Source organism: Lepidochelys kempii, chromosome 11 (assembly GCF_965140265.1).
Source record: "Lepidochelys kempii isolate rLepKem1 chromosome 11, rLepKem1.hap2, whole genome shotgun sequence".
NCBI classification, from domain to species: domain Eukaryota; kingdom Metazoa; phylum Chordata; order Testudines; family Cheloniidae; genus Lepidochelys; species Lepidochelys kempii.
In genome coordinates, this window is record NC_133266.1 from 11404569 (window position 1) to 11417136 (window position 12568).

A 12568-nucleotide genomic window follows, 5' to 3' on the forward strand; every position below is an offset into this window, starting at 1 on the left:
TCAGAATGGTTTAGGAAGGAGGCGAAACCTGCACTGAAGAGTGAAGTATTTCCCCCTTATGCTATCTACAGCAAAAGAGCCCTAAGCACTTTCATCCCTTTACCTTTGCTTTTTGAATGAGCTTTCATCCCTTTACCTTTGCTTTTGAATTTGACCTCCTGGCCTTCTAATACTTCCTGGCTTTGTGGACGGCTCTCGAACTGCGGAGGGACTCCCTGAGGCTCCCTCTTCTCCTCTGTTGTGCTCTTCCTTGTTCCAACTCTGTTTTCTGCTTCCCTACTCCTTGGACCAGCTTGTCTGATGAGAGAAGCAGTTTGTCGAGTTGTCGTCAGGGGCTGTGTGATCCCTTTCCTGTCCTCATCCTGTCCAGTAGAAGTGGCCGTGGATTCTGCCTTTGGTTCTGGTTGCATTTTAATGGCTTGCAGCGTTATGGTGCTGGAAGTTTTCTGTAGGCCCCGAGATCCCCTTGCTTCTCCTTTAGGTTCCTGAGCGGGTTCTGTGTTGATTTCTCTGAGCTGTCGTTGTCTATTGTCCTTGGCTTCTTTGGAGGAGATAGAAGAGGCCTCTTTCTTTACTGCTGTCCTCTCTTTGGTTTCAACTGTGAGGTCAGTGCTGCTGGATTTCAGTTCCTTAGCAATCCCATTGCTAGTTGCCAGTTTGAATTCTGAATTTTCAATAGCTTTGGTTGCAGTGGAAGTTGATTTTGTTGGAGTGCTGAAAAGAAATTATTTATTTAGAGATATAATCAATGGCTTGTGATAATTAGTACTTATACAGCACTTCTAGCTTCAGAGAACTTTGCAAATGTTCACAGTTTATAAGGCCAGAAGGGAGCATTGTAATCATTTAGTCTGACCTCCTGTAAAGCACAGGCCACAGGATATCCCTGAATTAATTCCTGTTAATTAGTTAACCCCCACAAAACCCCTGGGAGATAGCGGTTAATAATATTTACCTATCTGTTAAAGAGGAGTAAGTGGCTTGTGCCACAGAGTGACTCAATGTCAGAACGTGGATTCCAAAACAGGAGTTGCTGGATCCCATTCCTCTGTTCAGGCCTTCTCTTACATGACATGGGTCAGATTCTGATCTCACATACACTGTCTTAGACTTACAGTTCACTCCATTTAAATGTATGGAGTGACACTTATGTAAAATCAGTGTAAGTGTGAACGGATTCAGGCTACATATATAAATGACTCAAAACACTGTATAAGTTAAACTTCCTGTAGATAATTCCAGCTGACTATTTTCACTGTATTATTATGCTTATTAGAGATAGGGTAAAATTCTCAAAAATGCCTAAGTGATTTGGGAACCTAATTTATATTAACTTTCAATGAGACTTAGGCTCTTAAGTCCCCAAGTCTCTTAAAAATAGGACTAAGGCTTGCAAGTCACTTAGGCACTTTTGAAAATTTTACCCATACTGCCTAGGGGCCTGAAGAAGGTTAGACTGGATAAATAACTATGTATCAGGCTTGCACTTGCGATTATACATTGTTATGGTTTATAAAACATACCAGTTCTATTCATAGGATAAAAAGGAGGAGGAGCTCTACTTCTTGAGACCTGAGGACACTACAAGCTCTGGCGAGTAGCTCAATTTTACTGTTAAAAAGCTTGTTACCAGGAGAAGCCTAGGTCTTAGCATTGTGGCAGGGTGAAATTTTGAAAAGCACTTAGTTTTGGCCTAGTTCTGCTTCCAGCAGAGCTGAGCACTTTTAAAAATTTCACTCCAGATGTGTTGGGACAGACAAATCCAACATCCTGAAAGGTCTAAAACTCAGAGCTAGTGGGTATGTTCAGTAAACTAATATGAGCCTTGATGACTCCATGAAGCGATCTTGTACATCCTGGTTAGCACTGGTTAAAACTTTTCATGAATACATTTTTTCCTATTAAAAATGCTCTTTCTTCTAAATGAAAATGTTTCTTTCAGTTTTCAACTTTAAAAAATTTCAGAAAAAAATTGAAAGAGAACATTTTTCATTTCTTATATCTTTTTTCACAGAAAATATTTATCATTCTGACCAGATCTAACCCTGGAATTTCTACGTGAAGGACTTAGAAGCACAGTATGTACTTGTATATGGCAGGAGCACAGTATTCCATATTCATTGTTTGCACTAGTTACCTGGAAGATGTGTATAAATCCTCTAGACTACTTTGAAAATCTCAACAATCATTTCTAGAATTCTAACCCTCCTTTACACTTCAGCAGACATAATAATTTAAACATAAAGCTAGTCCTGCAGAAGTATAAACTTGTTCAGTTCCCAAAATTTGTTTTCCAGAAGGACTAAAACCTTCAGAGGTTTTCTAAATGTATGAAAATAGAAATAATAACCACTAGACCCATTTCTTACTCATCTACTTTCAGTTTTTAATTAAGATTCATGTAGTACCATGCTTTTAAGGAAGATCTGCTCCATATTGACATGATGTATGCAAGTGTTCTGAGCATGAATTAGGGGAGTGTTCAGAGCAAGAAACCTCTTGTTTCATACAAAAAGAAAAGGAGTACTTCTGGCACCTTAGAGACTAACCAATTTATCTGAGCATAAGCTTTCGTGAGCTACGAAAGCTTATGCTCAAATAAATTGGTTAGTCTCTAAGGTGCCACAAGTACTCCTTTTCTTTTTGCAAATGCAGACTAACACGGCTGTTACTCTGAATCTTGTTTCATACAGTTCACATGTTGATACTGTAGCCATTCCACATTTGGAGCTCCTCTTTGAAGACAATGTACATAGTGTGGAAGACCTTTGTCTTGCCAGACCTAGCACTTCCCTCTCTGCCTGAGCCCTGCCTGGGGTAAATCAGCCTCACTCTGAACAGTGTTTGTCATCCCCCAAACGGTGCTCCTCTGGCCATATTTTCAGGGTAGGAGTTGGGATCGGCCTCAGGGGTGAGCCTCCACCAAACAAAAAGGAAACAGTCTCACAAACACAAAAACAAACGGGGATACCTTTCCCTGCCCCCTTGTTGGCTGTTTGCTCCAGGGTGTCAGTCCTTCCCCTAGCAGACACTCAGGTTTGGTTGTTTCCCCTATGGGAAGGAGCACAGCCTCTCACCCTGGGGAAGCTTATTTCCCTATGGCCACTAGCCTGGCAATTGCGGGGGGTAGGGTGGGGTCATACCAGAAACATCAGAATTATCTCTTACGGATCAGATCAGTGGTCTGTCTCGGACAGAATGCTGCCACCAACAGCGACCGATACTAACTGCTTCACAGGAGATACGAGGAATCCATTATGAGATAATCTGTCCTCGAGTAAAGTTTCTTTCTAACCCTCAAACTTAAGCAATGAAGAAGGTGGTTTGTTTTTCTTTCAGTGAAGTTTCATGCTGCAATTTCAAGACCACAGTATATTTCATTTCAAAAGATCGGAAAAGGGAAAAAGGATTGAATGAAAAACATACCATAATGGGTGAACATACAGGTCTGTCTTATCTGAACCTGAAATAAAAATAAAGTAAACATATTATACTAAATACAAACCTTGAAAATGTCAAAATAAAGCTTTTGGCAAAGTTTATATTTTGGAGAGTCAATTTTTTTTTTGTATGGGAGCCAAATTATGGCTTGCCACCAGAGGAAAGTTGAGATGGATCTAAATCATACCCACTTTTTGCTGAGTCACTGGACCACAACAGATTCATTGACAGATCTTGACTCCCAACCACAAGTGCTGACTGCTCAACTGAAATGGCAAGAGGTCTTGGCTCAGTTTAAGATATTCCTAGATCTAGCAACTGCAAGGCCCACTGAAAACTAAAGGGCTTTGCCAGACTGAAATGTTCTGGGTTAGAAAAGGCAGGCATGCAGGATATTCCAGCTGGAGACAGCTCATTAATTCTTAATGAAACTTCAGAGAGGATGTGGACCTAGGCAGACAACACATCCTCTGTATTAGATCTAAAAAGTGTAATTACGAAGATGCTGAATCAGGTGTTCTGGTTGTAAACTGTGTCCAGCCACAAATTCCTGATTAAGCATGAGCTGGCTGGTAGAGATCAACATATTCAACACAAACAATGGCATAAAAATGAAACCAACATATTGAATCTTTCACTTTTGGAAGAAATGTTCTGGCATGGAAGCTCACACAGAGCTTACAATGAACCCAGGGATTCAAATTGCTCAGAGATTTAGTTTTCTTCTTATTCTAAAAGACCCCAATTATTCTGGGTCATTTAGTGACAGTTACATCTGTCCTTGCATGGGTATGCCAGGAGGGAAAGATCCTTCTCCCACACTTATGCACAAAGCAGTGGTAGCCATAAATGGGCTGCCAACACTGCAGAGCGCAAAGGCAGGGTGCCAGTTAGTGCTGTCTGCAGTGCTCTAAGTCTACAAGCACAGGAAAGCGCTGTTTACAGTACATGGTGACCCAGATTTTTAAAGTGAACAGCCAGGACAGCAGTTCAGGGAAGGAAGGCAGCATAAGGAACAGTTTTGGACCCCAGTACAAGAAAGCACTTTAAGCACATGTTTAGAGATGCTAAAGTCCCATTGAGTTTTATGCAAATGTTTAAGTGTTGCCCTGAATAATGCTACTTTCTTGAACTCGGGCCTTGGTAAGGTACAGGGAAGTTTGCAGAGATGGGCTTCAGAACTTGTGCTAGGAAGGGCAGTGGGTTCACTGGGAGGCGAAAAAGGACAGGTCTTCAGTATGTCACTGATCAAGGAGGTACGGGGAGTGTCCCTTGAGGAGCATATGAACCCAGTCTGCTTGTTGTCAATATCAATATCTCAGGCAGCTCATCCAGGTGACGAGTCTGCAGGGAGTTACAAAAACCAGGATAAAACAACTGTGTGTGTAGAGTTAATGTGGACATAGAGACAGACTTTGGGGGAGGGGGCAGAGAACATCTCCAGACATCAGGGACATGTTCTCACCCTGAAAGGGAGTTGTCTCTGAATCTGACAATTCATTTGGCTGTGGACCACTTCCTACTGGACAACTTTATCTCCCAGACAAAGATTGTCTCCTCACTTTTGAAAAGCAGGAGCACAGTATCCCTCATGTGATCAAGATTCAGGAACTTTTATTGTCACTCCATACAAACCTCCAGCAGGGCTGAGCACCCTGGTGTAGACTTGCAAGTTATAAAAAAAAATAAATAAATAGGAACTACTAGAAGGTTGTACTTATGTTACACCTGGCATTTACTTCTGGAAGCTTACATTGCTCTTCAGTGCCCACTAAGGGCAGCTTTTGATACCTTTACTCCTGTTGAACAGCGCTTCACTCCACAAGTATTCTCAATGAAAGGAAAGCAATCACTGGTGGAGCACGGTGCTATTCAGCCTAGGTAAAGGTGTTGAAATCTGGCCTGGGCCTTTCAGTCCATGTACACTCACTTTATCATGCTCAATGAATGTTCGGTCTCTTATTGTTTGTGTATTTTGCAACACTGAAATCAAGAAGTTAAGATGAGGAGGAATGCCTAGGAGACAGGGACTCGCCCATGGAACTTCCTGCCACTGGAGAGCAGTCTGAGCCCAAGACTCTTCTCTTTCTGCAGTCTTCCTCCTCACAACAGAGTCTTTGAATAGCCCCAGCAGTGCACTTCAGGAAGTAAGCTGCCTAGAAATGGTTCTTTGTCAGTAAGTGTGTTCAAGTTGAGGGTGAGGAGGATGGAGAACTTTCTTCTTTAGGAAACATTTTGAGGGCTGGGTTGGCAGGTGCAAAGAGCCTTGTCAATACCTTTTCAGCAAGCTACAACAGATTTAGAGCCAGTTACTCAAAAGTAATAAGTGATTCTGAGTAACCAACCTGAGACACCTTAAAGTGACCTGACTTTGAGAGGGTGGTGCTCAGCACATGCAGAAATATCAGGGCCTTTCAGGTTTCTGAAGCTGGAAACCCAAAATCACTATAAAAATAATACCTGGCTCTCATATAGCACTTTTCATCCATAGCTTTCAAAGCACTTTACAAAGGTGATAAATGTCCATTTTACAGATGGGGAAACTGAGGCACGGAGTGGCAAATTAAACTCAGCCTTAGTAGCTGACTCAGAGGAAAGAAGCCCATGTAGGAGGGGCCTAGAGTGTCGTTTCTGAGGAAATATTTTGAAAATGAAGGTAGTTTGGTGAATACCAAAGGCATAAATCAATGCCCCTAACAGACACCTCTCCAAAGCACCCTGTGTGTTACCACACAGAAATCCATACTGCATTTTATGCATGTGTTTTGCACAAGTTACAGTTATACTCACAACATAAAACAAAGATTCTACTGCATTTCTCTTACACCTTGGAGGACTCTATGGAATTAGCTCTCTGAATGTATTTATGAGATTGCCAGATCATGAGTTGTGGCTACTCCAATTAGCCTAGAGAGTGGCTAAAATGCTACAGAATAGTCTAAGAGATTCACAGGTTCCAAGGGACCATTGTGATCATCTACTCTGACGTGCTGCATAATACAGGCCATAGAACTTCCCAAAAATGATTTCTAGAGCAGATCTTTTAGAAAAACATCCAATCTTGATTTTTTGTCAGTGATGGAGAATCCACCATTCCCTTGGTAAACAGTTCCAATGGTTAATTACTCCCATTGTTAAAAAATATGCGTCTTATTTCCAGTCTGAATTTGTCTAGCTTCAACTTCCAGCCACAGGATCATGTTATACCTTTCTCTGCTAGACTGAAGAGCCCATTATTAAATATTTGTTGCCCACGTGGGTACTTACAGATTGTAACCAAATCACCCCTTAACTTTCTCTTTGTTAAGCTAAATCAGGGGTTGGCAACTTATGGCATGCGTGCCAAACACAGCATGAGAGCCAATTTTTAATGACACGCTGCTGTCTGCCGGACCCGGACAGACAGCAGCGTGCCACTAAAAATCCTGCCCGGCCCAGCCTGCTCTTTTCCGCCCCCTGCCCACTGCTCTCTCCTTGCAGGGCAGACAAGCTTCCCCCTCCCCCCACCTCTTCCCCCAGCGTGCTAAGTTCCTGCCCCTCCTTCTCTCCTTCCCTACGGCTGATCAGCTGACGGCCCTTACTACCGATGGGGAGAGGGAAAAGCAGAACCGCAGCACGCTCCGGGGACCTTGGGGAAGGTGGTGGAATCAGGGCATATCCCCTCCAGCCCCCTGCTGTGAGCTGCTCAGGGCAGGGAGCTGGGAGCACCCCCACGACGCCAGCCCACACCCCCAGCCATCTGCCCTCACCCCTGCACCCCCCTCACACACACCCAGCCCTCTGCCCTCACCCCTGCACCCCCCACACCCCAGTCCTGTGCCCTGAGCCCTGCACCCCCCCAACAACCTCAGCCCTGACTCCAGCTCCCCTCACACATACCCAGACCCCAGCCCCCTGCCCTGACTCCTGCACCCTCCTCACACACCTCCAGCCCCCTGCCCTGACTCCTGCACCCCCCACACATACCCAGCCCCCCCACACCCCATGTCCTGACTCTTGCACCCCCCACATCCCCACCCCCACCCTAAGCACTAAACAGGAGCTCCTGCATACCTCCCCCCCCCACATTCCCACCTGCACCCCTCGCACCAAATGGGAGCTGCCCAGGTAAGTGCTCCACATCCAAACCTCCTGCCCCAACCCTGAGCCCCCTCCCTCATTCTATCTCCTGGCCAGACCCTGCACCCCAACCCCCAGCCTGCTCCTTCTCCCCCAGCCCTGTTCTCAGTGCAGAGAGAGGAAGAGAATGCTAGAACCAGGGAGAAGGTAGGTACCTACTCTATGTGGACAGGGCCAGGACTCGAGACTGGAAGCGGGCTGAGTGGGGCCGGCAGCCAGGACCCTGGCTGGCAGGAGCCGACGGACGGAACCCCAGACCAACAGCGGGCTGAGCCTCTCAGCCCACTGCCAGTCTGGGGTCCCGGCCACCGGTCCCGCTCAGCCCACTGCCCATCTGGCTGCCTGCCCCTTGCCAGCCTGGATCCCGGCCGCAGGCCCCGGTCAGCCCACTGCCAGCCTAGGTGAATGGAACCCCAGGCTGGCAACGGGCTGAGTGGGCCAGTGGCATAAGATCAGCATTTTAATTTAATTTTAAATGAAGCTTCTTAAACATTTTGAAAACCTTGTTTACATACAACAATAGTTTAGTTATATAATATATAGACTTATAGCGAGAGACCTTCTAAAAAACGTTAAAATGTATTATTGGCATGCGAAACCTTAAATTAAAGTGAATAAATGAAGACTCGGCACACCACTTCTAAAAGGTTGCCAACCCCTGAGCGAAATATAGTGATAGATTGAGCTCTTTGAGTCTAAGGCATGTTTTCTAATCCTGTAATTGTTCTTGTGTCTCTCCTCTGAACCCTCTCCCATTTCTCAACTTCCTTCTTGAGCCATGGACACCAGAACCAGACAGTATTCCAAAGAAGTGTTTTCATTCAATTTTCCAAGTTAATTGTAGTGTACTTCATTCTCAGGAGGCTCAGACTAGCATTTTGGCAAAAGTGCACAACCACTTGTTCTGGGAGATCCAGATTCAGATATTGGGCAGGTAATGGTTGGAAGCATCACAGAGGCAATACTGAGCCTCCAAAAGGCAATGTTTTCCATCCTCTGTGCATCAGCAGCAGGTTTCAAGTTGAGCTACTGTGTTATAGGCCAGCTGTGTGACTGGGACTGCAGCACAAAGGAATTTAACGGCTGAGACGAAGGAAGAGGTGAGCAAATACTGAATGAACCATGCTCAAGGTGAGCCATACATTTGAATCCTTGTCTCAGGGAAGAGATGAGAGATGTGGTGCAACCAGGGCACTCCAGAAAGAGTGAACAAAAGACTCTAAAGGTACATAGGACAAAAATAACCCATCAAAACCTTGCAATTAGTCTGGCCATAAACAGTTACCAAAATTTTTCACTGAAAAAGTAAGCTGAATCCCAGTTGAAAGATAATCAGATAAAGATCCAGAAAAAGCTTAACAAACCTCAGCTGGCTGAAGACAAAGGAGTGCTCCATGACCCTATCAATTAAGAGAACATTCTTGCCACCCTCCACCTGACTGTGGAAACTTGGAAGAATAAAGCTCTTGGAACAAGATTATCTATACAAGAGTTCTACATAGCTTTGCTTAAAAATAATGCAATAATTTCAATTGTATGACTGCCTGATAATGCTTTACAGCACTTCCTACTATCTGATTTAATTGATATTTAAAGAATTAGATATGGGAGGTTAGAATGGTAAAAGCAGATGATAAGTTAAATACACTACCATGTAACCTCCTTTTTACTAAATGCCTAGGGCCCATAGTCCTCTCCTGTTTTGAACGTACTGATACAGGAAAGAATGTGCCCCTTAATTAGGGATGCAGTTAGCATTTGAAATTTGTACAGAATGGTAGCTGAACTGTTGGTTCCCAGCCCGCATCATGTCCCAAGGCAGATGTGTCCGTTATACACAGTAGGGCCATTAACCGGGCGGGAGCAGTCAGAGATTCAGTCACATGTTTAATAAAAGGCTCAATGAACAAAAACCTGACTGAGTAATACACTGGCAAATGGGCTCTCTCTAGTGGCTGGCCACAGTGGCTGCACAGATTGCTACTTGCTCACAGCACTCCTTTTAGGTTAAGTAGTACATGCTTGAGTTCAATTCCTGTTGTCATTTGTACACTCATAACCCTGCTGCGTCTCAAAATGGCTCCCCAGATGGGACACAGACTCCCGTGGACCTCCAATGATTGCAACAAGCGAGTGGAACAGGGGCATATGTAATGTATTGGCTTTGTGCACATAGCTGGCCCCTGTAGCTGCATCAGCCTACTTCTTCCTTAGAGATAAGGAACTTCTACTGTAGCTCGAGGGATCGAGGCCTATGCTTTTGGTGTTGAGGTATACCGGACCATTGCTACAGCCCGGGGTTCGGGATCCATGCGTGGTCCTGCGTTAATGCGGGGAACGCATTGCCATGGGTCCCAATTTAGATTTGGGATGCATCACCGCGACCGCACTATACACGAATCCACGCTACAGCGATGCAGACTATAGTGAGGGTCCGGTGTACAAGCATGAGGAGCATCAACCCAGAAAATTAACTATATATGTCATGACATATGTAGCACACACACGTGCCTTTACGTGTTTACACAAATCTATTTTTTCCTTTTAATTACAGTCAAAAAAGCACAGGGCTGGGAGGTAGGAACACCTGAATTTTAAATTCAACTTTTTATCTCTTCTTGTGCTGGTTTGGACAAGCTACTTAACTTCCCCACGTCTCTGTTTTCCCCTCGGCACACATCTATAAATATGGATATAATAATAATGCTTTACTACTCAAAGGGGAATTGTGAAGATTAATGTTCATACAGTGCACTGAAAGAATAAAGTACTACGACAATGCTAAATACAATTACTTAACTATCTTAGTAAAAGTATTTGCCCATCCCCGACAAATGAGGCACTCTCTAAAGGTATGATTACTGTATTTAATTACATATGTAGAATTTCCACTTGCTGACATTAAAAAATATCAAGCTCCAAAGTGACAAAAGTAAAGCAAAATGCTAGGTCCTATGGGAAGTGATAAGAGAACATTTTGACAGTTGCCACTGGACAGTGTTTTTAGTTGTAGCACTGTGCTGCAGGTTTTGATACATCAAAATGTCATTCCACACAAAAGAGGGGAGAGGGGGGCATGGGAGGGGAGAGAAAGAGAGAGAGATCTTGGGGGGGGGGGGAATCAACACTTGTATTCAGACCTTGCTGAAAGCAATGATTAAAGAATGCTTTGTAATGCACTTGTGTTATTCCCAATTAATCTCTTTTTGTTGTACCTTGAACCATGAGTTCTGCAGACACGGATGCTTTCCCAGCGCTATTCATCACGGTACAAATATAAGTTCCAGCATCAGCCAGACGGACATTTTGGATTTCCAAGAACTGGATGCCTGCTTTCTCAAACATGTTGAAACGATCTTTTTGCTGCAACTGAATATCACCCTGTAAGGATCACAAAATAACTGTGATTAGAGAGACAGTCATGGAAATAAGCAGCTTGTGGTAAGAGAGCAGTCCATTGTCCCATGTTGTTCTTTCCACTTATCTCTCAGCCAAATACCTTCTGTGGCTAGTACCCAGCCAGTATAAACAAACATTCTGGGTTCAAAGCTTTATAATTCAAATATGCAGGAGACTGCTTCTCCTGGATTTTGCCACCCTTTATTTCCATTCTATTCTGAATTTTAATCATCCGCATTAGTATCCTTAGAAAATAAAATCTGCTTTTACTGTATAGGCAACTGAAGCAGTAACACATTTTATTTCCTTTTCTGAGAGATTGACATCACATTTCAGAATAATAGTTACAGACAGAGACTTTGGGGCCAATTCTCCATTGTGCTATGGCCCCTTTATGCTGGTCTGCTAAAGAAATACCCCCACCTAAAAGAGGTTCCTGAGAGGCACAGAGCTGCCAGAGAGACCCAGTGCAGACCCTCTCTGGCACAGAGGGCATCTCAGGGGTAGACTGTAGGGAGCAAAAGGTCTTGGGCTACTGCAGTACAGCTATTCTCTGCTTTCCTTAGCCCATTGGAGTCCATGGGAAGCAGAGTGCAAGTTAGAGCAAACCCTTGCAGGGCCTAGAATACAGAGAGTGCAAAGGTGGATAAAAGCCATATTTGGCACCCACCCTTTCCATTCCTGTGCCAACAATTGAGCCTCTTATGTTTGTAAATAATATTAAGGTTGAGGCACAAATAAATGCAAGACCTATCACAATTGTAAGTTCTGGTTGACACTTCGCCCTCAAAAATAGTCGTGGCCAAAGTTGCCAGACTAAAGACATCTACCTATCTTAACAGTTGTTCCTAATACTTAATCTATTTTATCTAAACTTAATGTCTTTATTTTAATTTATCCAAGGGAAGGTTAAAATGTGATTTGATCATGGTCTGGAAGTACCTACATGGGAAGAAAATTTCTGATAATGAAGGATTCTTTGATCTAGCAGACAAAGAGATAATCTCCAATGGCTGGAAGCTGTAGCTAGATAAATTCAGACTAGAAATAAAGCTAAAAGAGAGGATAATTAAACACTGAAGCAACTTACCAGGAAATGTGGTGGGCTCTCCATCAATTGATACTTTAAAACAACATTAGATGACTTCCTAAAAGATAGGCTCTTGTTCAATCACAAGCCATGGGCTTGACATAGGAATTGTTAAGTGAAATTCTATGGCCTGTGTTACACAGGAGATCAGTCTTGATGAGCATAATGGTCCCTTTTGGCATATTATATAGGTGAGAGGTTTTTCACAGGAGTGGTGGGTGAAATTCTGTGGCCTGTGTTGTGCAGGAGGTCAGACTAGATGATCATAATGGTCCTTTCTGACCTAAATATCTATGCATCTATATTCTATGAATCTATGACTAAGCAAGCCATTGTAAGCATGTGCTTCTTTAGTCACCAATAAAAAGATATCTTTTGCTAACAGATACCACAAATTTTCCTATTCTAAATACAGATGGAAACTGTACTTTCCCTGGCAGCATTGTATGGTACTTTTTGGTAGATGTTGAGTTTTTAACACCTCTGATGACTCAATAACTTCCTAGTGTCTGAATATTA

At 43.6% G+C, this 12568-nt stretch overlaps 1 protein-coding gene across 4 annotated transcripts in view; it reads right to left on the bottom strand.

Annotated features, from left to right (window-relative positions):
• The window catches only part of MYLK (myosin light chain kinase), a 324299-nt gene that overhangs the window by 151956 nt on the left and 159775 nt on the right, over positions 1-12568 (bottom strand). For all 4 annotated transcript variants that reach the window (XM_073305128.1, XM_073305127.1, XM_073305130.1 and 1 more), the window contains 3 exons: positions 10776-10941; positions 3427-3463; positions 137-714 (listed from right to left, as the gene is read on the bottom strand). In XM_073305128.1, the coding sequence (XP_073161229.1) occupies positions 137-714; positions 3427-3463; positions 10776-10941 (781 nt within the window). The remainder of the gene's footprint in view (positions 1-136; positions 715-3426; positions 3464-10775; positions 10942-12568) is intronic.